The sequence below is a fragment of the Myxine glutinosa genome, chromosome 7 (genome assembly GCF_964187855.1).
Source record: "Myxine glutinosa chromosome 7, kmMyxGlut1.1, whole genome shotgun sequence".
Lineage (NCBI taxonomy): Eukaryota > Metazoa > Chordata > Myxini > Myxiniformes > Myxinidae > Myxine > Myxine glutinosa.
In genome coordinates, this window is record NC_136267.1 from 85,780,564 (window position 1) to 85,806,718 (window position 26,155).

The 26,155-nt window shown below is 43.4% G+C and overlaps 1 protein-coding gene across 2 annotated transcripts in view; it reads left to right on the forward strand.

The window, feature by feature from the left end:
* LOC137413006 (DNA topoisomerase 2-alpha) overlaps positions 1 to 26,155 on the forward strand; it is a 97,432-nt gene that overhangs the window by 33,238 nt on the left and 38,039 nt on the right. For both annotated transcript variants that reach the window (XR_010981593.2, XM_078781948.1), the window contains 4 exons: positions 6,753 to 6,926; positions 15,884 to 15,985; positions 16,201 to 16,338; positions 16,697 to 16,835. Coding sequence is in view for 1 of the 2 variants with exons in the window: in XM_078781948.1 (XP_078638074.1) it covers positions 6,753 to 6,926; positions 15,884 to 15,985; positions 16,201 to 16,338; positions 16,697 to 16,835 (553 nt within the window). In the remaining variant the exon portion in view is untranslated. The remainder of the gene's footprint in view (positions 1 to 6,752; positions 6,927 to 15,883; positions 15,986 to 16,200; positions 16,339 to 16,696; positions 16,836 to 26,155) is intronic.

Consider the following 26,155-nt stretch of genomic DNA (forward strand, 5'->3'; position numbering starts at 1 on the left):
TTACACCCCGCAGCCCGTTCCTTGCTCATACATCCAGCCGTCTCCATGCTCTTTGTCATTGCACCTTCCCTGGCACACCCTGGTACACTCAATCCGCTTAGACTTTGTCACACACCTGACCACCGCACACCTGTGCACACACTCGTCGTTCGCACACCACCAACACACCTCTTTGCGCCCCCTCCTCGGTCACCTCCTCTGTGACAACCACAGGTGTGCTCTCACTTGCACACCCAACCACATGCCTCACTACCAATTCCAGTGTGCATTCCCACACACGCTCTACCATTCCAGGTGTGCATCCTTCCATTCCAGGTGTACATCCTCTCTCACCTGCCACAACCAACTCACGCTCCGTGTCACTCTCACTACTTTCACCACCACACTCGGTCGCGCACTCACCCTTACTCTCGACAGCGCACTCTTTCCTCATGCACCCGTCCGTTACACACCTTTCTCGCGCATCCTCTTGCGCACTCTCTCCTGTTACACCCTCCGTAACACTCACCACAGGTGTGCATTCTCCCTTACTCTTGACAGCGCACTCTTTCCTCATGCACCCGTCCGTTACACACCTTTCTCGCGCATCCTCTTGCGCACACTCTCTCGTTACTCCCTTCGTAACACTCACCACAGGTGTACACTCTCTCGTTACATCCTCTGTAACACTCCCCACTCCGCGCTTCCATGTGCCCCCTCGCACACGCGCTACGACCAACTCGCTCTCGACAGCACACTCACTCCTCGGCACGCACTTTCTCCTCACACACCCCAGAGTCTGACATTCTCGCACACCTCTCTCGTACGGCCTCTCACGAACACCCGGATCCAAATCAACCCCCAAGCCGACTGAAGCTCTCCTCACATCACACACATTTCCACATATATCGCCACTCACCTTGGCACCTCGTCTCCGCACCTCCTTCGCCACCTGTAAACTCTTTATTTGGTTAGCGAGCACAACATCACGATTTGAGCACCGACCTTGCACATATTCCATTACTTCCTCCCTTATTTCCTTTTTAGTTTCCCACCGTCTCTTCTTAATTTCACTCACCCCCTCTTCCACTTCCTCTAACTTTTGCTTCACCTCTTTTATTTCCCGGTGCGTCTCCTCAATTTCGTCCTCTAAGGCTACCTTGACCGTTTCTATGTGCGTCCTCACCTCCCGGTCCTTCGTCTCCATTACTTCTGTCACCTCGTCCAACCTCGTTGTCAGTCCCTCACGTACCATCTGACATTCCCTCTGTGTCGCTATTAATTCGTTCTTGATTTCTTTTTGTGTCGCTTTCAACCCTCCTAGTACCGCAGTGTTCTTTTCTACTTGATCCACTAGTTCTTTTTGTCCCACCGTCAGCTGCTCTAAATCCTGCGTCAGGTCCTCTATGCCCCCTTGTAACCTAGCCGTATTATTCCTCACCTCTTTCTCCATACGCTTCTCACCTCGCTTTACCTCCTCGCGTACCCCCCGAGACCTCCTCGCTCACACCTCGTCGTATTTCCATCTCCATCTCCATCTCCATCTCCATCTCCATCTCCATCTCCATCTCCATCTCCATCTCCATCTCCATCTCCATCTCCATCTCCATCTCCATCTCCATCTCCATCTTCATCTTCATCTTCATCTTCATCTCTTTTGTGGATGCCGCCCTCATCTGTCCCAATTCATCCCTCAGTATCCAATTTACCTTCCAACCCGACTTTCACCTCTTCTATCTGGTTCCCCATCCGTTTGATTTCCCGGGCGGATTGCTCCCCTACTTCCCGCAATTTGTCGTCCATTGTGTTTTCTAACCCCCTTAACCCATTTTTCACCCCCTCTATCTGATTCTCCTGGGCAGCCATTCTATTTTCCACCCCCGTTAACCCATTTTTCACCTCTTTTATCCCGTTGTCTAACCCCTCAAATTTATTGTCTAACCCCTCAAATTTATTGTCTAATCCCTTTAAATTATTGTCTAACCCCTTTAAATTATTGTCTAACCCCTCAAATTTATTGTCTAACCGTTCACCGGTACCCCTCGCTTCGTCCCTCATTGCTCCCATCATTCTGCTTTCCATTTTCTCACTATCAGCCCTCCTTCTGTCTTCCATTTCTTCACCCGACTTAACCATAAAGGCCTTTATTTGTTCCATATTGTCGTTTTTTTTCTGCATTTCCACCATGAATTGGGCCATGAAGGCTTGCATTTGGACCACGCCCATTGGTTCCGCGGCCGTGGCCCCCTCAACCACGTGCGAGCCGCCATTTTGTGTCCCTTCAACCACGTGCGCGAGAGGCGAGAGCGCCATTTTGTGCGCCTGATACTCCCTCAACCACCTCCTCATTGCTCCCCTCCATTTCTTCCTTCTGATCCTGGGTTACCCCTAACCCCTCTTCTAGTTCCCCCACCTGCATCCGATCGCCTTGACTATCCATGGCACGACTTCAAAGTTCGGGTTTTTTTTTTCGAAAACAAAACAAATTTCGCCCGCTCGTAATTTTGAGCGCGTTAAGCGCGCTTCGGGTCCAATCCCGCTCCCGACACCAATTGTTACGGACCGCGGATAGGATGTTGATTTGCCGAGCGGATGGCGCCGCGGCCCTAACAGTTACCCCGGCTAACCCGATTCCTGAACGTTGGCCAAAATCGCGCCACAGAAATTCAATGGGGAAAAGACTAAAGCGAAGGATGTGAAGAAGAAGAAAGACAAAGGGTAAGGAATACAAATATAATTTATTTACTATTTACAACCAAAAGAAACCAAGGAGAAGGAAGGATAATAAAACAATTTACAGAAGATATCAGAGACACAGTGCAATGCTAGCTTACCCACAGTCTTAATTAACCCAGGACAGAACAAACAAAAGACAGACTCACGTGGGGAATGATGACAGGAATGGCAGGAGGTGGATGGCTGGAGGGAGCGGAAGGTTCAGCTGGAACCGCAGCACGGTCGGGTCGGGGATGAGCAGCCACCGCCCTTTCTCGATCGGCGCGTTTAGCAGCCGCCGTTCCTTCGCGGCCCCGCTCGAAACTGCCGTCAAAGCCCCGAAGCTGCTGTGGCTGAAGCTGCTGCGTGCCGCTGCTCTTTCAGGGATCCTCTCTGGCGCAACTCCTTCTTGGAACCTTTGGCGCAACTCTTTTAATTCACCTCTCCCTCTCTTGCTTAGTCCAACAACCACTTTCTCTCTTGCTTGGTCCAACAACCACTTTCTCTCTTGCTTAGTCCAACAACCACTTTCTCTCTTGCTTGGTCCAACAACCACTTTCTCTCTTGCTTAGTCCAACAACAACTTCTTGGCTTTTGCGCGCGCGCTTTTATAGCGCCTCAGGCGATCAAGCCGCTAGTGTCCAGGACACGCCCATCGGTCAGCTCGCCTCGGCCCTGATTGGTCGGCACGGCCGTCTGGCTCCGCCCTTGATGACGATGGGCGGGCACGCCCTTCTTCCCCGAGCTGACCACGCTTAATGGCGGCAAATGCAGTTGGCAGTAGACGAAAGGAGGGTTGGAAGGGAATCTACCTTATTTCACTTGGTGCAATGGAGTATTTCAATTAATGGAAGACACAGCCTTACACTAATACACATAATAAGGATATAACTGTCAACAAGGGGGGAAATCTATGATTGGCTAACGTGTGGTGTTTATGAACTAATTACGGGACGCACTTTGACCTTTATACATAACTGGAGCAAGGAGGGCGATACATTTACAACAATTTACACAACAACAACAAAAAAAAAATTCTCATGTCCGCAACAATACCTTTTTGGCTTAAATGGAGATAGTTTAAACACTTAAGTTTTTGACAGTTAAAAATGAAGTTAAAATTTTTTATTGAAGTACTAGGTGGTCACAATGTCTTGTCACCGCTTGTAAAAATTGTTACATTGGCTTTTATCATATTAGTTGACAACACTGAAGGGTTCTACAAGTTTATACCACATACATTTGCTGTACTCTTTTACTTTACATTTTACAGCATATGCCACAGCTTTAAGTGTCCGTTGGATCCATTTGTGCTCAATCATTGTCATTAAAGATGAATTTTGTGCCATGTTCTATGGGACATTTTCAGGAGCATTTGTGTGGGATATGATTAAAACCAAGTCTCACTGCTTGTTTAAGGTCATCAGTGGTTTTGTAGGGCTGCTGTGCAACAGTCTTTTTTATGAAGTCCCAAAGCAATGTCAATTTTTACAAGGGGTGACAAAACATTGTGGCCATCCTGTACAGTACAGTAAAACTAAATTATGCTGTGGTGGTGATGGTGGTTGTAGAGATAGGGGATACATTGATAGAGACAGAGGTGATCAGATGGAGGAGGATGGAAGACATCTACTGGGCCCCCACTCTCCCCAAAATAGGTGTTTGCTTTCTTCTCAGAAATTACACATACAATTCAATAAAACTTGACCACAACGTTCTATTCACTACCCATGATGTATCGTTGGTTCACAGCATTAAAAAAAAAATTGCTATCCAAGACGTGTTAATGGGGGGCTGAGCCACCGAAAATAGGTATTTGCTCTCGTCTTCGAAACTACATACACAATTTTGATGAAACTTGATCACGGCTTCAACACCAACATGTACCAATGTTGCAGTTTTACTCCCTTTTAAATCAATTTTCTCACCAACCGTTTCTCTGATTGACACGATTTTCACCATTGTGTAGAACGCGTGTAGAATTTTCTAGTGATAATTATGACATCATTGGTCATGTGGCCGCGTGTGTGTGGAATCATACGCGTGTAGAATCATGAAGGCCACCATCTTGGAAAAAACGTTAAACCTCTATATCTCTGAAACCGCTGAATGAAAAAATTGGAACATGGCTCGTTAAGTTCTCCACATGGGGAATAAGTGTTAACTGTGACCTCATCAGTACGTCCATAATGACTGTCACAATTTGACAAGTACAACGCATTTTTCGATCAGTTTTAAATTTGTACAGCGTGTTCTACGCAACAATATTAGTGAAAAATGTAAATCTATAACATCATAGATCACGTGGTTCGGCAGCCATATTAGATTGAACATAAAAACTTTAAAAAGAAGCTCCTCCAGAACAGCCGATCAGATCGATGCAAAACTTCATGCACATGAACTACAGAACTTTGGGAATATTGGGTGTAAACTTTAACCTCAAAAATCAGATGGTCTGGCAGGTTTTAATTTTTCTTCCCAAGACTAAACCTTTTAAAAAGAAACTCCTCCAGAATGATTGGGCACATCGAGTGGAAACTTCAATCACGGGTTCCCCAAAGCTGGGAATACTAAGGTGTTTCTCAAAAAAAAATCATAGGTCATATGGTCTGGCACCCACGTTGGATCAAAGGAAAATAAATAAAGAAATAAATGTTTCTCTGAAATAAGTATTTCTTCACCATAAGGATTTGTCAAACTTTGCAAGTATGATCTAGTTGTCAAGTAGAATACATGTTTAAAATTTCAACTTCATCGGTCACCCGGTCTAGCAGCCAGAATTTTTTTTTTGTTGTTAAAATTATAATTTAATATCCTCTACATGCTTTAAAGAAAGGTTTCCCAACGTTTTTGGATGTAGCTCATATATCTCAATATTCCCGATGGAACCTCAAGCACATGTACTTCCCTTCTATTGATTAAGAATCGATGAATAATGTTCTTTTTTTTTTTCTTTTCTTTTTTTTGTATACTGAATCGAGGCTCGTGAAAGAGCTAACATTTACTTCACAAACAAATCAACCAGACAAACAAAACACACAAAAAGAGGGAGCGGAAAACAAGATGGGGAGAGAAGGGGAAGCACACAAACACAACATTTGAGAGCGGGGAGATGTGTGGAAGGGAGAGGGCTTGGGGGAAGGAGGTGTGGGAAGGGGGGATGGGGGGGGGGGGGTGGAGGGAGAAGTATAAAACACAAGGACACCAAGGACTTCCAGGACAGAAGTTGGTATTTCAAAAAAGTGGAATTGGGGTGAAATTAGCGGGGGTAGAAAAGATCAAGGTTTTGGATGGGAGAAGATAAGAGATGGTGGTGAACAGCTGTTTTAAAGACCTGGAGGGTGGAGTGGGATTGAAGAGAGTGAGGGAGTTTGTTCCAGAGGCGGGAGAAAAGAGGAGTGAAGGTGAGCAGAGAGTCTTGATTTTGGCAGTTTGACCATAAGAGGGTTGCAGGCAGATCTTGTGCGACCTGTAGGAATATTTACGGGACAGAGCCCAGAGAGAGCTGGGGTGGCAAGGCCAGAGAGGAGTCGGTAGAAGATGGAAAGACCACCAACCTGCCTGCGGTGAGTGAGTGAGAGGCCCTTGGAGTTAGCTTCATCGCGGGAGATTCCAATGATTCTGAATGCTTTGGTTTCAACAGCGTGAAGACGAGCTAGGTGTGAGGCAGGAGCACCAGCCCAGAGGGGAGAGCAGTATTCCATTGAGCTGCGGATGAAAGCCTTGTATGTGGTGAGGAGCTCAGGTGTGCCAAGGAAGGACTTCGCACGACGGAGGATGCCCAGTCGGCGACTGGCTTTGGAGGCCAGATTTGAAATGTGGTTTTCCCAGGAAAGATCATATCGGAAACATGGCAGATAGTGAGATAGTGAGACCCAAAAGTGAGTGATAGAACTTCTTGGAGAGGATTATTCAGAAAGTGGATGGGAGGGTTGCCCAGTCGGTTCGGAGAGACATCGTAAGAGTGTGAAAGACAGCCCATTTGCATTTTCTGCATTTTCCTCATTAAGGTATTGCATCATCTAAGTGCCTTTATGTGTTGCTGTTTACATATTCAGGTCACAGGTTTCCGCAGCTACGTGGATCTGTATGTGAAGGACAAGGTGGATGAGATGGGAAGTCCCATCAAGGTGCTTCATGAGGTTGCCGGTGAGCGCTGGGAGGTGTGCGTCACAGAGAGCGAAAAAGGTTTTCAGCAAGTGAGCTTCGTCAACGGCATTGCAACCACCAAGGTGAGGACTCTCAGCCCTCAGGTAGTCATTCGCGTTATGGCCGGTTCTGTGACCTCAGGGGTTTTTGCGGATGCCCTGGTTATCCATGCACACAGGTTAGTAATTCCCTTTAAAGCAGCGAAATTATTATTTTGATATTTTCTTCCCCATCAGCTCTTTCACATTCCAATCTCAAAGCACTTCACTAGTCCTGATTTCTTTGTTCAGTGTTGGTGTCAAATTAAATAAGCCTAACAAGATAGGACTGATCAATCCCCAATGCCCCCTGCCCCTTATGATCATATTTATTTTCATTTTTGCTTTGGATATTCTTTGAACCCCATTGAAAAATCACAGGTGATGTTAATCTCACAAACTAGCATTAAAGTGATATTTTGTTCATTGATGCATGGATGGCAAAGGTTTGCAGTAACCTAACTCTATGAAGTCCTGGAATCTTGACCTATTCCTCAAATTCCTGCTGATCCTGATGTTTATTTTATTTATTAGCTCACCTGGAACGTAGTTCTGGGGTGCTTGTGAGATGGAGCGTCGTCCATTCGTAAACACTTGCAACTTTTCTGAAACTGCTGATGGAATTTTGACCAAACTTGGCTAAAATTATATTTGCTAATGTTGGAACTCAGTTTTGTTCACTGCATTAAAAATAATCAGGGTCTAAGGAGGTCTACCAGGGGTCAAAGTGGGTTCAGGCTTGACCTGATATATTTTGGCATATATATATTGTTGCGGACGCGGTTAAAGATGTTATTTTACCGAGCGGTTGGTATTACCGCGACCGAACAGTTATTCCCCGATTAGAACCCGATTCCACCCAAACGTTGGCCGGATCGCACCGCGGCTGCTCAATGAGGGAAAAGACTAAAACGACGAATGCAAAGAGGAAGACGAAGGCAAAGAAAGGTTTGGAAATACTACTAAATTTATTTACTATTTACACACATAAGCAAAAAGAAAGCAGTCACGTTTATTTACAACACATAAGACGCAGGTGACACAGTGCAAATACTAGCTTACCTACAGTCTTAATTAACCCAGGACAGAACAAACAAAAGACAGACTCACGCGGGGAATGATGACAGGAATCGCAGGAGGTGGATGGCTGGAGGTGAACGCTTGGTGGAGCCAACGCGGAGCTTGGTGGAGCTTTGGTGGAGGTGAACGCTTGGTGGAGCCAACGCGGCTGGTGGTGGGTTGGTGTGACGGGTTCTCTCTCCTTCCCTCACAAGCTTCAGGACTCTTTCTCTCTCTTTCTTAGTCCCACCCAGTCCAACAACTTCCTCTCTTGCTTAGTCCAACTCAAGGCCTTTCTGTCTTCTGATCTCCTCCCTCCTCGACTCTCTCTGGGGGCCTCTCCTCGGGTTATATAAGCCCCACCCTTGACCCTTTTGCGAACCTCCCCAAAACGTTCTCTCTCCGCCCTCTAAAGCCAACCCCTCGTTCTGGGTTGGTCGGCAAGGGCTGGTTCACTCCTCCCCTCTATGACGAGGTGGGGACCCGCCTTTCTTCCCCAACCCTGCCTCGTGGTCAATGGCGGCAATTGGAGCGGAGGTAGTTTCCAATCGACGAAAAGGGGGAATGGAGGTTTTAGGAATGGGAATGAAGGGAATCTATCTCTTTCACTTGGTGCAATGGAGTACTTCTATTAATGGGAGACACAGCCTTACCCTAAAACACGGAATAAGATATAACTATCGAACAGGGGTATTCTATGATTGGCTGACGTGTATGCTTGTGGACTAATTATGGGACGCCCTTTGACCTTTACACAGCTCCGGAGGCAGGGGGCGCAGACTCAAGCAATATTCATCACCAATTTACCACAATACAACACAATCAAAAAAATACAGTCCTCATATCCGCAACAATATTTTATATTGGTCGGCATATATATATTTTGTACAGAGGTGATTTCAACAGTTTCTGGAATTGGTGACTTGAAATGGAAAACTGAATCTGCCATGAAAAAAATGGAATGTAATAAATCAAGATTAGGTCAAATTACAAATGAAATATTTACAAAACTCTGATTTTGCATGTACGATTTGCCACAGATTTTATTCCACAGCGTAGTTATGAAAAGTAGTTTAAAAGCTGCTCTCCCACCACCCCTTCCCCCCACTCTCGATGTTCAAGGAATAAATTTAGGTAAAGATGTGGAACGCGAGCCATCCACACCCGGAACGTGAGCACTACAAATGAATGCTCCACTCATCAATTGCAGCTGCTTTGGACGAGCATTGCTGTGAATCTCTATCGGTTGCTGGCACTAAATACTGTCGGACCCCGCTATTAGCGGGTTCCGCGTATTCGTGGGTTCCGTGTATTCACTGGTGATAAAATGCGACCTGTTTCGCTATTCGTGGGAAAGTGTCCTACAAATTCGCGGTTTTCAGGGGCATTGAAGCAATGCCGCGGCATACATTCACGGGATTTGCCTCGCCATTCACAGATTTTGCCTCACCATTTGCAGATTTTGCCTTGCCATTAGCGGTTTGGTTCATCGCTATTCGTGGATTTTCGTGACTCAGGAACCAATCCCCCATTTTTCCTTTAAAACAATGCCCCGCTATTTGCAGTTTTGCTATTCGCGGATTTTCTAGGAACGTATCCCCCATGAATAGCGGGCTCCGAGGGTACTAAATAAAAATCTATCTATAAATCCATGGAGAGCCCCAGTCAAAGTGAAAATCGATTTGAAAGTTGTCTGACTTTGTGTTGATCGAACTTTCCGTGAAAATATGATCGTCTGTGAAAACGAGATGTTGATCATCAGATACGCATGTGTGCACCTTTCGAGATACTTTGAGAAAACGTGTGTGCACCTTTCACAGTGAAAAATCATTGAATACAGATGAGATTGTCAATGAACATGCTGTCTTGTCTACATGCTTTGCCTGGTGTTGGCTTAGCGGTTAGGGTGCCAGCTTGGGATCCTAGGATCCTGGGTTTGAATCCTGGTCGATCGCTGAATTGATGCCAGGTGGGGTTGACTCAGCCTGTCATCCTTCTGAGGTCGGCAAATTGAGTCCCAGTTTACTGGTAATTCCCTGTGTGTTCCAAGAGGCGACCAACATGGTTGGTGGCAGGAAGGGCATCCGGCCATAAAACATTGCTTCAAAAAGGGGACCACGGTGCCCAAAAAAAGGCCAACCCCTGCTCTGTGGGGAAAAAAATGGCTTCTAAAGGCGGTTCCTTGTCTACATGCTTACTTTTATAGAGGTGAACATACATTGTTGTAATCATCTATCATAAAAGAGTGGGTGATTCTACTGATGTCTGATGTCTGTCCCCCTTTATAAGAACAATTAGTGTAGTTTTAAAGGCCAATCTTTTTAACATGGCTATGTTCACTGCGGTTTAAAGACCAATAAGACCCAGAGGAACTGAAAGACACAAAATAAGACTACAGTAATTGCATCTTTTCTATTGGATGATGTAGATGGTGACTTGCAAACCAAGCCTGCAGTGCGGTGTGCAAAAGCATTTTTTTTTTTAAACTACCAAATAAATATAACGATAAATGCAAGGGGCTGGGGGAGGGGGGGGTGGAATTAGTTGCACGTGATGTGCAATGCGTGCAGAGTGAAACGAGTGTTCATTTACATCTGTAGGATGCCTTATAAATAAAGATATAAGCACACCTGACTATACTTTGGCACACTCACAAGGGTGTGTCGTCAAAATGAAATGTCCTGGAAGATTAAAAAAAATTGGGCGAAAATTTGTACATCAGCAAACATTACCGCTTTACGCAAAAAAGCATTACCCCCCACCCCTCCCACTCCCGAATAGTCCTGCAGGACGCACAAGATCTGCCAGCAACCCCCTTCTGGTGAAACTGCCGAAATCAAGACTCTCTGCTCACCTTCACTCTTTCATTCCTCTTTACTCCCACCTCTGAAACAAACTCCCACGCTCTCTTTAATCCCACTCTTCCCTCCAGGTCTTTAGAACAGCTGTTCACCACCATCTCATGTCTTCCCCCATCCAAAAACCACTATCTTTTCTACCCCCGTTAATCTACCCCAAACCTACCTCTTTCAAATTCCCCGTTTTCTTTCCCGAGAGTCCTTGTCGTGTCCATCTTTATCCCATGTATCCCACCCCCAGCCCTCTCCCTTCCACAGATCTCCCGATGTCCCTGTTCTCCATTGTTGTTGTGCTTCCCTCTCTCGCCCCCTCTTGTCTCTCCTTTAATTATATGTTTTACTAGCAGGAGTAGATCATTATTTGAGGGGGAGGGAGGGTGGGAAGCAGGAGAGGGAGGGGTGTGGAGGGGAGGGCGAGGGAGGGGAATGATATACTACATATACATCTTTGGGGGGGGGGGGGGGAGGGGTGTCTTTGACAGGACAGGCCCCTCAGTTTTTGGGGGAGGGATTGTGTTGGGGGATGGGAAGTAGGAATAATTTATCCATGCAAAGAGTGCTTTAACCTCTGTTGCCCGCATAAAAAATAACATTTTAATACTGCCACCATCACCAGGTGGCGCTACACGGTACACATTTACATCGATAATTTACACCCCTCTCCCGGTCCCCCACACCCCGCATGAGGCCGCGGCCACATAGCCTATGTTACCCCACCCCCAGACAAAGTTGTATTTTTATTTGTATTTGTACCCCAAGTAAAGTATAATATGCGTTTATTGTTGGAGTACCTGGTGTTGCTCAAGGGAAAAAGAAACATTAGCATATTTGAAATGAGGACAAATATAATGGAAAAGCAATTACATCCAAATCAGAATCAATCACAAATGTCAAATCATCATTTTACCTTTTTGTTGAATATATGCTATGGCCTTAAAACTGTCATTCATTCATTCATTTGTTGAATATATGCTGCTGAATGTGCCGTTGATAACGTTTCTGAGTTCAGTATGATGGCATCAGAAAGAAGAAGACTTCTTACCACCAACTTCAAACACTTCTGGAATTGTTTGATTATTTGTGTTCAAATGTCTGGTAATTAGTTGGTATTTATTTATGCGAATGTGTACTTGTATATAACTGTCATTGATCAAAAAGGCTTAGGCACTATAGAGCGATTATTATTTTATTTTTTTAACACATTTTTTTGCTTAAAACACTCCCGAGCAGTCACTGATGAACCTCTGAAAGTTTGGTTGAGCCATCTCTGAGAAAAATGGCAACACACAGACCAACGGCTCTCTTATATAGTAGATGTGCTCTCTCTTATACAAGCCTTCACTAAGGATACAAAAAAAAGTTCTAAATTTTGCCAACGTGCATATTAATGATTGCAAGATGGATCTCCAATCAATTGTCATTGTGGGCTGCTTTTTTATTTTTCAATACGAGTGCACAAATAAGTGCTTACTTTTCCATTTGTAACTTGAAACAGCATTCCGGGCTTTTTTTTGTACTTTAAAAACTTTTTCGTACTTTTTTTACGGCGTAGCCCATAGGGCAAAGCTGTCTAGAGCAGTGTTTGTCTGTCCATATGTATGTCCCCTCAAACGCACACCAATCAGAGCTGAGGATCTGGTTACATTACAGGGGTGATGTGATGTCATTACGGCGGTACGACAGCTGACTCCACACACCGCCATTTTGATTCCTATGCCGCTAATATCGTTGAACCTGTCATGTATCACAATCTGCATGCTCTCTACCCTTACGTTTTTCATTCAGTGTGAAACACAAACACGTGAAACACATGTAGTAAAATATGTGAAAATAATGATCTTTTATAACACTCGATTGTTATCGTGGCTGTGGTTGTTGTTGTTTGTGTATTTTTATATTCCTTCACAACATATCACTACTGTACATATAATTTTGTATGCTCATTCTGTGTCCTTTTAAAGGGTTCCTATAGTCATAGAATAATAAATGTTTCTGTTCAAACTGCTGTGTGAATAAACCATACATTAGCACTTCTTCCTCTTCTTCAAACTCTCAAACAGGCTTTTAGAACTTGCAAATTCGTGATTATACAAACTATTTTTTTATGACATAGATGTTTGGTTCCTGTGTTTACAGCGTTTGTCTCTCCGCATGTATGTATGTCCCTCACATATTTATCCTACATATTGGGTGAGTTTTATAGCTGACAATTACGCTTCTGAAACGTAGAATGTAATGCCATTTGGCTTTGCCAGTAATTTCTTTCAACCCCTTTCGGGAACGTTCATATATTACGTCATGTCATATACCTGGTTGGGGCAAATTATCAAACTTGACGATTGGGGGGAACTGAAATTATGACTACAGGGTGATGATCTGGGTGGGGGGGGGGGGGGGGGGAGGGGAGGGTGCATGCCTCCCCAGATCATATGTAATTAAAACTTTGATTAAGGGCTCTTCAAACATTGAAGCATGTCTTATGCCTGCCTCCGACCACACTAAGCCTGGTGTTGGCTTAACGGTTTGGATGAAGGGCTTGGGATCCTCGGGTCCTGAGTTTGAATCCCGGACAGCTGTTGAATTAACACCAGGTGGGGTTGACTCGGCCTGTCATCCTTCCGACGTCGGCAAAATGAGTACCAACTCTCTGGTTCCTCTCTCAAGGAGGTTGGTGGCAGGATTTGCACTCCGGCCGCCGTAAAACACCTCATTCCGTAACACACACAGTGGCGTGTCGGGATGGTGCTGAGGTCAATTTGATAGTGTTGACTAACTGACCAACATGTAGAATAAACATATGTCACCCACAGGGTGAACCGTATCTTGCCAAAATGTGAAAATTCCGTTTTTTCGTCATGACGTCATCAAATGACGTCATAGCGTCAAACTGTTTACAGATCTGGGAAGCACTCATCAAGGGCATTCATATGAGGTATTACTCGATATGGTACCTACGATTTCAAAATTTGACCTTGGGGTCAATAATTTTCGACCTCCAGCGCTAACCATGAAGGTCAAGGCCGATCGCCACCAAAAACTAATCAGCTGAGCGCCGGACCATATACTAGATTCCCATGAAGTTTGGAGACGATCCGATCAAGTTACTCAAAAAATAAGGGTTTCGTTGACCTCCATGATTGACTGCAAAGTGACCTTGACCTTTGACCTTGACCTTTAAAATTTTGTGTGCTGAAGGGTATCTCTATAGGACTCTGATATGCGAAGTTACAGGAGTTTCCAATAATAACTGTGGTCTACAGAGTGATCTAAACGTGAAAAAAAAATGATTAACCACAAACAAAAAAACAAACATACAAGCTGACTAATACATCTTGCAAAAACTTCGTTTTGGCAAGATAATAAACCAGTGCCTCAATGCAATCTCTTCACTTCCATGGTGACAGACAGCTTAGAGACTTAGAGTATGTCAAAATAATTTAATACTTGCATTATTTGCTAACTGGTATCTCCACCCAAGTCATACTATCCTCTTAAACTAAAGTATCAAACAAGCCTGGCTACGCCGCTGTTAGACTTTCAGTCTTGTTTACTTGAAATTTCAGTCTTGTTTACTTGAAAAAGCACTTTTTAAAAGGTTCTACATACGTATCTTTCATTTAAAGAAAACACGCACGCACCTACCTACCTCCCTCCTTTATTTGTGTAGTGAGCAGTAGAGGCAGTTGTAACAAACTAAAACCTAGATGGCATGTGTAAATGCAAAGCCCGTCCACATCCGTTTGTATTCAGTCGTCGTCTTCTTCTTCTGTGTTCAAAATAACAGACAGTTAAAAATTCAGGTCAATTGGACAAAGATTGATGATTTTATGCAACTTTGACCTTTTGATCAAAAAAAAAAAAAATCGACTCCTACCTTTTGATTATTGAACCAATTCAGTGACCTGTTATGCTAATTCCTAAAATGTAAAGTCGTAATTTTTCATCCGATTTATCTTGATTAATGCTGACTTTTGGCCTTTTGACCAAGTTATGAATTTGCTTTGTCCATATTCTCATAATAAAGCTTTGTTGAAAATTTGATGACGAAGCTCAAAAAGTAAATTGAAATTTCAAGTCAATTGGATCAAAATTGATGATATTAGTGATGCTGACCTTTAACCTTTTGACAAAATTATGAATTTACCCTCTCTGTATTATCATAATAAAGGTTTGGTGAAAATTTGATAACAAAACTCAAATGGCAAAGTTACGGCACGCACATACGCGATTACAATATCCCGGCTCCTGCTGTGAAAATGTGTGAACTAAATGATTAAGTAGTACGAGAAGATGAAGTCATAAGATTGGTGCGATGCTAAAATAATGCATTGTTTTAGTCTCTGTGTAAAGCAGACTTGTTTCAATCGATGATGTCAGTGTCTGGTGTGGAACACCCACCATTCTGCTGGGAATCGCCCCATCATGATTAGCCGACAAATTCACGAGCCTTGTATAAACAGCAACAGCACACCCTAACAAAGGGTGCTCTAGATAACCGAGTTGGGCTCCACTTGTCAGGCTATTTCTTTTCTCCATACTTGTTTTAAAATCTATGAAACACTGGAGAAGAAAATGAACTCATACCCACTGACATGGCAATTTCAGCTTGTTGAATTTTCTTCCTTCCTATGAAATCCAAAGTGTCTGTGCTTAGGAATGTACGAATGTATCAAAAGTGGTTTTTATTTTCATTGTACAGAAATTTTTCTAAGGAAGTTTAAAAAAAGGTTTGCCACAAGTTGTTTATATTTGGTGTGTTTGTACTTTTCTTTTCTCCTTAAAAAGATTGATCAACGTGTTCCATTCTTAATCGGCCAATTATTATGCAGTTCGAGAATGTACATCTATATTCCCATTGCATGTAGTTATTGCTGGCAAAAGTAAAATGTTCTGATAATTTTAATAACGTCGTGAATTTGTCAGGCCATCAGACGATGCTCGTTTGTTTACTGTCTATAAAGTTTTCTCAATTGTCCAAAATCTGTGGCAACCTTCAGGACATTGTCCTGAATTCTGGCTGATCCATTAGCTTCAACCTGGCTTAAGAAATATCCAAAAGGTGCTGCTTTTGTCTGTCTGTATCAGGGTGGCAGACATGTGGATTATGTGGTGGATCAAGTCATAAGCAAGCTCATTGATGTCGTGAAGAAGAAGAACAAGGCTGGGGTGGTTGTGAAACCCTTCCAGGCAAGTTGTGGAAATTGTCTGTTGTCCATCATCTCTGAAATGGAACTAATATCAGGTCATCGGTTATCTTAAAGGCTTAGATGGATTTTATAAAAACATTTTTGACGAATGATGTGAGGTGTTTCCATTTTGAAAGTTTCATGTGAATGGGGATGTTTAGTAGGATTAAGTGAATTATTTTTTTTCTTCATGGATTTTTTTTTATACCATTTCAGGTGAAGAACCATTTGTGGCTCTTCATTAACTGCCAGGTTGAGAACCCAACATTTGACTCTCAGACTAAGGAGAACATGACTCTGCAGAATAAGAAATTTGGTTCGGTCTGCAAGCTTTCTGAAAAGTTTGTGAAAGGGGTACGTTTTGACTGAACTTGCATATTCTGCTCAGGGTAGATTTTTTTATTGTGTTTTGCTTATTTTCAAAGTGGTGGGGTCAGTCATCTGCCAATAGGTTCCATTTTATGGAAAAAGGATTGAATAATTATTCTGATAGCTTTATAATCTCTCAATATCCAAAATTTTGCTGACAGGTGTTCCATTTATGGAATCAGAAAAGCAGTTCTGTGCACACGCGAACCCCATTTAGTGATTTGTGGTACCCGAATGATGGCTGTAACTATGCCCATTTTATACCGTTTCCACAGCTTTCCCTTCCTTGTCCCTGAAAGTTGAATTGTATCCATGTGGAGGGTTAATGGCGATGTGCTTGCAGATTGTGACGTGTGGCATTGTGGAAAACATCCTAAACTGGGTGAAATTTAAAGCCCAGACGCAGCTAAATAAGAAATGTTCAGCAGTGAAACATTCCAAGTTGCGTGGAATCCCAAAGCTGGACGATGCCAATGATGCCGGTAAGATTTGTTTAGGTAATTTTCTTCAAGTCTTGCATCCTATTAATGGCTCTTCTGTTATTGATAAACTCATTATTTGAGATGTCATGCTGTCATTAGGCCATCTGGAAACACCTTTTTTCATGCACTCCTTGATAGCTCCTGATAATTGCTCTGTCTTGCTTCTTGGAACAAATTCATCTTGGAACATTGTAAATGCGGAAGCAGAATTCCAGGTTGTAATGCAGGTTTCTGAAAATGTTTCCGAAAGTAGAGCACATTGTTTTAGTTTATGGTGCAGGGTGTAATGGATCAATTTTTCATGTTGTGGAAGGTTTTTGCTAAATTCTTGGAACCTTTTATTTATTTTTTACACCCTTCTACCTTAAATGGCAGAATTGGATTGTATCCTTTAAAAAAAATTTTTTTTTTTTTTAGATCGAATTGTCAAGGGGAATACATGCTTATAATTTCAACTTGATCGGTCACACGGTCTGGCAGCCAGAATGTTTTCATTATTTGAAGAAGGAACCTTACAATTTATCTTCTCCAAAACAGCTTACAAGATTGATGTGAACTTCACGCACATGATCGTGTGTTTCAGAATATAATTTGATAATTCAAACATTGGTATTTATTTAGAATCTGACGAATTTACGAAATTTATTTAGAATCTGAGTTGTTGTTTTTTTTTTGTTTTTTTTAAAATTCCTTTGAGTTGAATTATTTTTAATCCAATTCTGAATCCAGTTTTTAAAATACATAATTTGTCAAGTCGTGTCAAAGCGGGATGTCCTGGAACCCGGGCATCACTGCCAGCAGTTATAAAGTGGGAGTTATAGTGTTTGTCCCTTTTAATTTATTTTTATTTCTTATTTTCTTCGGCCGGGATTTTATGCATTTATTCCCTTTAAAATCCATTTTCTCTGCAACCGTTTGTCCGATTGGCACGAAATTTTCACCATCAGAATGCCGCCTCATGTTGGATTTTCTCATAATAATCATGACGTCATAGGTGGTATCTTGAAAAAAAAGAAAAAACTTCTATTTTAACAGCTCCATGGAAAAAATGTAAACATGGCTTATTGTAAAGTGCTCCCCATGGGGAATAACATATTTTAATGATGATGTCATAGGTGCCTCCATTATGATGTCGTAATTCGACAAGTAGAACGCTTAATCCGATCAGTATGAAATTTATTGTGCGTCATCTATGCAAAAATTGTATGGGAGAATTAAATTGATGACATCATCGGTCACATGGTTCGGTAGCCATATTGGATTGAACAAAAAACCCTCAAAAGAAAAACCCTTCTCCGAAATGGCTGAACAGGTCGAGGCGAAACTTTACAGGCATAATGGCCTATCCATGACAAACAAATGCACCTCCGGCCATTTTGTCATCGGCCACATGGTTTGGCATCTATGATTTCTTTTTTGAAGAATAAGCCTTTAAAAAGCAACTCCTCCAGAATGGCTTGACAGATCGAGTGGAAACTTCACACAGATGTTCCCTATGCACTGGCGATACCATGGTGTTCCCAAAAAAATTAATAGGTCGCATGGTCTGGCAGCCATATTGGATTGAAATAAAAACTTTTAAAAAAATTTTTCCCCTTGACCTGCTCCATCCATCAACATGAAACTTTACAATGATGTGGTGGTCATCATGGGGAATACCTGTGAAAAATTTCAACATGATCGGCCACATGGTCTGGCAGCCAGAATCTTTTGTTTGAAGAAACTCTACAATTTTATCTTCTCCAGCCATGTGACATTTCAGTACATCTATTAATTACGTACTGTTTGAACTCGGTGGCATTCTGTCTATTAATTATGTACGCCTATTGTGTACTCTCAGAATGTACCTTTCAACCCTTTGGACTGCTAAGGCCCCTTAGACCTTTGAAGAACTATTAAGACCACCCAATATACTCAAGACCACAAAATACCACAAAGAACCAGAGGACCCAAAATACCCCGACGGTCCCAAAAGAGCCAGATGCCCCAAAAGACGAGGGCTCAAAAGAACCCAAGTACCCCTCATATATATTTTAAAATATTTAAAATCCAATGCTGAATTTAGTTTTATAAAGAGGATGTCATATATCACACGTGTCTGATGAAAGCGGGGTTGTATTGAAATGGGACGTCATGGTACCCGGTCATCACTGCCAATAGTTATAAAGTGGCAGGTCTAGTTGTTATTATTTATTGTTGTTGTTGTTGTCCACAATATTTCATACGAATTCTTGGAGACTACTACACCAATAAAAAGATTGAGTTGTCAGGTGGAGTGCATTTCTTCCTTGGAAGCTGATTGGTCCAATTGCTTGGAGACAAACTTTTTTCAAAGATGTACCTACTGCTGAACTGATCAATACAAAACTTAAGATGCATCATTGATGGCCTGGAGCACTTAAGTTTGCAAAGAAGTATCTCTTTGAAATCAAAACTTTTCTGGCATGAGCCAATCAAAATTAATTGTTTTTTGACATTTGGATGATTGATTTTGATGAAGCAGACTGGTATATAAAGGTGAGGTGGTAGCAATTATGATTTTGAACAGCTGTGACCTTGTCTCATGTATAGTTTGAAACCAAGATACCCTCCATAGTAAACGAGGGTCTAATGCCAATTTTGACAAGTGAAACTTTTTTCTTTTTTTGCTTGTAGTTCTGCCTATTTTCAAATATAAAGTTTGGTGTCTCGCGGTTCCTTCTTTAAATTCCAGGGACTGAATTTATGAAGGGTGTTTTAGAGTTGGATGCATGTACAATCCGCTAATCATGCGATGATCACACGATCAAAGTTAATGGCCTACTGCCAAAGAGTGTTTATCTAATGTGCGATCAAAACCTAATCACAAGCTTTTAACAAAGAAACTTATACATGTCGGTGAGGGCATGTTCAAGGCCTTGAAACAAGCATTAGGCAAAAATGGTATAGTTAGAACTGCAGTTGAACTCTTGTATACTTCCTGGCAGTTAACCTAAGAGTTTAAGTTAACTTTAGAATCAATATAAGGGTATACAACAACAACAACAGGCATTTTAAGGCCATTTCCCTGCTAGAGCTGGGGTTAGCCTTGCAGTCTCCGTGACAATCTTCTCCATTTTGCCCGATTTTCTGCATCTCCCCTTGTTAACCCCCTTGCCCGCATTTCTTCTTCCACCATCTTTAGCCAAGTCTTTCTCGGTCCTCCCCGCCCTCTACTTCCTACTACATTCATTTCCATCACTCTTCTCAACAAGTCACTTTCATCCTTCCTCAACACGTGACCAAACCATCTCAACCTGTTTCTCTTCACAGCATCCATCACAGGCTCTATTCCCATCATCTTTCGCAATTCATCATTTGTCTTCTCTCGACGATATTCCACACATCCACCGAACCATTCGCATTTCCACCCTTTCCAGCCTTAGTTGCTGTTCTACGTTCATTACCCATGTCTCGCTCCCATAAATCATAACACTTCTCACACATGCAGCATACACCTTTCCCTTCAGCTTCAACGACACTCCCCTCCTCGTCAGCATGCCATTCAGTTCCCGAAACTTCTTCCATGCACATCTCACTCTAGCAACCGTTGCCGAGTCTGATCCACCTTCTCCATTCAGCATGTCTCCTAGGTAACAAAATGTTTTCACACCTTCCAGCTTCATGCCGTCTCCAAGATCCAACTCAACATTTCCTCCATCTGCAGCTCCCTCTGTGCACACCTTACATTTGAATGTAGCTGCCACACTGGTTAATGACTCTCTCAAACCACTACATTTTTGATGAACCCACTCAGCGCACATTGTACATTGAATGGAGTTCACGCCGACACCCTTCCTGCACACAGCACATGGCCACTTCCCAGTTCTTTCCACCTCACCACATGCTTTACTACTTGCCATCACCTTCGTCTTTCCGATATTCACCTTCAGACCTTTTATCTCCATACATTCCTTCCACTTGTTCATCTTCTCCTTCAGTCCATCCATACTTTCTGCAATCAACACCAGATCATCTGCACACAACTCCCACGGCAAACCCTCATTTATGTTCCGAGCCAGCACCTCCATCACAGCTACAAATAGTAGTGGACTTAGTACCGACCCCTGATGCACTCCCACCTTCACCTCAAACTCACCACTGTTACCGTCCTTCGTCCTTACAGCTGTGCGCGCTCTTTCGTACATTGCCGTCACTACTCTGATCAACCATTCCTCCACTCCTAACTTCCTCAATGCCCATGTCACTACTTTGCGTGGAACCCTATCGAATGCTTTCTCTAGATCAGGGGTCAGGAACCTTTTTGACTGGGAGAGCCATAAAAGCCAAATATTTCTAAATATATTTCATTGAGAGCCATATAGTATTTTTAACGTATAATAAATTAAATATGTCTTACTTTTAATGCGACTTCTGGTGCTGCATGGTTTTGCTGATGGCCTTGTAGTCTGGTTCATACGTGGTGAGGTTGAGCTTCATGCAGGCGTTGAGGCTTCCATCAGTTAAACGTGAGCGTAGGTTGGTCTTAATGTTCCTCATATGCGAGAATGACTGCTCACATGCATATGTAGAGCCAAACATGGTCAATACGGCAATACTCACACGCTGCATTGTGTGGTATGTCACAGGAAGCTCGTTCCAAGTTTTAAGAATCAGCTGGTCTTCAGGTTGAAGATTTTTCATTTCTGTCCACTTGTGTTCCCTCGCCAGCTCTGCTCGCTGTCGCGCAAGACTTTCCAACTCTCCATTAAGTGACTTGAACTTACTCATCCACATGTCTGATGCCTTCAGGTCAGCAACTTCCAGCTCAAAGTCTCCGATAGAGACCCCGGGGATGCATGTCAGGTCGATTTTGTCCACTGCACACTCATGTGGATGAGTGATGAACTTGAAAAGACCAGTGCGCGCACGAAATTCTCCAAAACGTGCTTTGAATGACTGCAGGAGATTGGACGTAAAGCCAGCTAGCTGCTGGAGATCCAGATGTTGAGTGGAGTCACTTGCTAAGCATGCATCTCTAAATTGTTGCAGTCTTTCAAAGTGCAGAAGACGACCTGTTTCAATGTCCCTGAGAAAGACTTCCAGCTTGCTTTCAAATGCAAACACTGCTTGTTGAAGGGATGAGATTGTATTTCCAATACCTTGCATTTTCACATTGAGCTGGTTCAGATGGCCAGTTATGTCCACGAGATAGTGAAACTGCAGGAGCCAGTCAGTGTTGTCTAGCTCAGGATGCTTGACGCCTTTCATTTCAAGAAAAGTCCGGATTTCACTCAGGCAAGCTGCAAAACGGCTGAGCACCTTCCCCCTTGACAACCAACGCACGTTGCTGTGTAAAAGCAGACCGGGATAATGATTCCCAACTTCTTCTAACAGAGCTTTAAACTGGCGATCATTTAAAGCTCGGGCAACAATAAAGTTGACCACTCGAATGACCAGCGACATCACCTCACCAAGCTCCTAGCCACACGTCTGAGCGCAAAGCGCCTCCTGGTGCAGGATGCAATGAAAACTTAGGATGGCTCTCTTTTCATGTTCACGGAGAAGCGCTACAAATCCTTTGTTCTTCCCCAACATACAGGGTGCACCATCAGTACAGACAGAAATAAGTTTATCCATCGGTAGTTTTTTTTCTTTAGCAAACTCCATGAAAGACGTGAATAAATCCTCTCCTCTTGTTGTCCCTTTCATTGGCAAAACAGCCAAGCTTTCCTCACGCAGTGTGTCACCTGCAGCATACCTGGCAATTATACTGCACTGAGATAGATGGCTAACGTCAGTTGACTCATCTAACGCGAGAGAAAAGTATGTCCCGGCGTTTATGTCCTTAATTTGTGTTTCCTCGACTTGATTTGCCATCATGATGCTACGATCATGCACAGTTCTTGCTGACAGGGGCATGTCTTTTATTCGTTTGATTATCTTGTCTTTATTTGGGAAGTCATCAAACAGTTCATTGGCCACATCAAGCATGAATGTTTTGGCATACTCGCCATCTGTGAATGGCTTTCCATTCCTTACTATTGCCAAAGCACCCGCAAAGCTAGCGGAATTCCCGTCACCTTGCTTGGTCCACACACGTAGTTGCTGCTGACTCGTCTGCACTCTCCGCTGTAGCTCCTCGCATGCCCTTTTCCTGCTGTCCCCCGCTGGATATTTCGATGCAAATGAAGCATGGTGCGTATCGAAGTGCGGCTTTATATTTGACCGTTTCATCGATGCAATTTTATCATTGCATATTAGACATACCGCAGATCCTGCTCTCTCACCAAATGCAAATTCCCCTGTCCACGCAGCCTGGAATACACGGTAATCATCGTCTTTTTTTCTTTTCGCCATCTTTTCCGTTACAAGGGTTGAAGCGGATAAACTAGTTGGCTATCTGATAAAATTGATTTCTTCACCTTTACAATGACGCGGACATGCTCGCGAGCCATTGGTTCCCGACCCGACCCACGGGTGACCCGTGACCCGTGAAATTTATCTTCAAAACTAATTTCTGTTTACTTTAAAATGACACAGTATTATTAAGAAATATCACAAGTATTTTAAAATCAGTTCCAAACTGATTTTTTTTTTAAATTTTTTTTTTTTCAACTCAAAATTGTCTGGGAGCCATATGCCGTCACCGGAAGAGCCATATATGGCTCGCGAGCCATAGGTTCCCGACCGCTGCTCTAGATCAACAAACCCAAGAAACAACTTCTTCCTCTTCTCCATGTACTTCTCCTGCAACTGCCTCACAATAAAAAGCGCGTCTGTCGTTCCTCTTCCTGGCATAAATCCAAACTGCATTTCGTCAATCTTCACTTTCTTCCTTATCCTCCTCTCCAACACCCTTTCCAATACCTTCATTCCATGCTCCAATAACTTTATCGCTCAATACGAGCCACAGTCCAGAGGGTCACCTTTCCCCTTTTTATAGAGGGACGAGGGTACTCGGTACCCAATCCACTGGAATGCAGCCTTCTTTCACCACCAGATTACAGATCTCTGTCATTCTCTTCACACCCCAACTTCCTGCTGCCTTCAACATATCTCCCACAACTCTTGTCGGCCCTCCCACTTTTCTACTCTTCATTGCTTTTATCGCTTCCTCAACTTCCTTCTCAATTATCTTCTCTGCAGGTCTCAAAACTGGGTTACTCTCTATGTTGCCGTCCCATTCATTCTCTGCATTCAACAGCATTTCCATATTTCTCTTCCATCTTCCTTTAATTCCATCTGGGTCCACAACGATTTGTCCCACATCATCCTTCAAGCAACTCACCCCCATCACATCACACCTCTCTTTTGCTATCTGCTTTGCAATCCTGAATACTGCTTTCTGACCCTCTTCCGAATCCAAGCGTTCTCCGAACATTTTCCGACATTCCCCCTGCCTCTTTGCTACCTCTTTCTTTGCTGCCTTATAACTTTAATGTTCTGCATTTTCTGCTCCTGTACCCTTTGCCTTCTGCCACTCCTTGAACTCCTTCCTCTTCTCGTCAATCCTCTTTCCAACTTCATCATCCCACCACCATGTTTCCGAGTGCCTCGGTGGTCCTTTTGTCCATCCACATACCTCACCAACGGCTCCCAACAGACTATCTTTCATTAACATCCAACCACTTTCAAGCTCAATCACATCCTCCTCTACCATACTCAGCCTCTCTTTTAATGCCTCCCTCACCGTCGCCTCTTTCAACCTCGACACCTTCATTCTCGGTTGGTACTTCACCCGCCGAGCTCTCCTCGCACCTTTCACTCTTATGTCGCAGACAACCAAGTGGTGCTGTGAAACAGCCTCCTCCCCCGGGATCATCTTTTTGTCCCGGAGGTTCCCCCTATCTCGTCTATGCACCATCAGGTAGTCAACGGTCGTCGTCGACCCACCTGACGTGTATGTAACAAGCTTATTATCCTCTTTCTGGAACTGAGTATTACAAATCAGCAAACTCCAAAATCCTTTCGCCTTCTCCATTCCTCACTCCATTCACACCATCACTATATGGGTATGGAAGGAGCAAAACGTCACAAGATCTGCATACATAATAAATAGATAGTCACTAATTAATTAGTCACTAGTTGTATACAAAGCTGTGTACACAACTCAAACATAAAACATGATAGATGTTTCAATAACGATCATCGATCACTTCAATCCAGATTACCCAGAGTGGCATAGATGTGGGAAACATAGCTCAGATTCAGGGATTGTACCCATTCACAGATTATTTTCCGTGATCAATGTTTGGAGGGAGGAAGGGATGGATGGATGGATGGACAGATGAGTAGGAGGGATGGATGGACGAGTGGAAGGAGGGATGGATGTACGAGTGGAGGGAGGGATGGGTGGACGAGTGGAGAGGAGGGATGGTGGAAGGAAGGATGGATAGACGAGTGGGAGGAATGGATGGACGAGTGGAGGGATGGTGGATGGATGGACGAGTGGAGGGATGGTGGATGGATGGACGAGTGGAGGGATGGATGGATGGATGAGTGGAGGGAAGGAGGGATGGATGGACGAGTGGAGGGAAGGAGGGATGGATGGACGAGTGGTGGGTGGGAGGGAGGGATGGTTGGACGAGTGGATGGATGGAGGAGTGGAGGGAGGGATGGATGGATCTTGAAGGAATCATTTCGTTGGCTGTTGAATCTAGTCCAAGATGATCTGGATCAACCTATGATGAGGAGCAATGCGCTGAGTCCCCTCCAACAATTGTCCGTGGTGCTTTGATTCTATGCAAGTGCATCATTTCAATTGGATGTTTCTGATTTGGGCGGTATTTTACAGGCTAATGGGCTGTTTAGACACGTACAACTAAACTGCTGTTTATCCTCCTTTGTAAATTGCTGTTTAGATGTGCGTTTTGCTGTGCGCATACAGCGATGTTTTTTTCAGCATTTAAAGGTTTGGCATGTGTTGGCAAGATGCTCGATAAATGCCTTTCGTAAATTCGGCTGTCGGTGTTACTGCTTGGAAGTCCTGATAGTTTCTAGGAACTTGTAGTTTTGTTTTGGCCTCGTGAAATATCTGGGCCATAGAAGGTTCAATATCAACACGGTGACTTCAAATTGCTGAGGAGCAGGTGAACTTGTGTTTGAGCTATTAATTTTGATTATGAGCATTATGGACAAGGTAGGTGAAAGTGAAAAGATAAATACATTGGTGAAGGAGAGAGAAAGGTATGAGATGGAAGTGAGCCCAGTACAGCTGCTTGTTTGTTCACATAACCTTGCTAGTTTGACTGGATAAATCTCTTTAATTCGATCCCTTCTGTTTCTTAAAGTGCTGGATCAAAAATCATTTTTTGTACACAATCTCGTCTCACTATGGAAGAGTGAGGTCAAAGAGACAC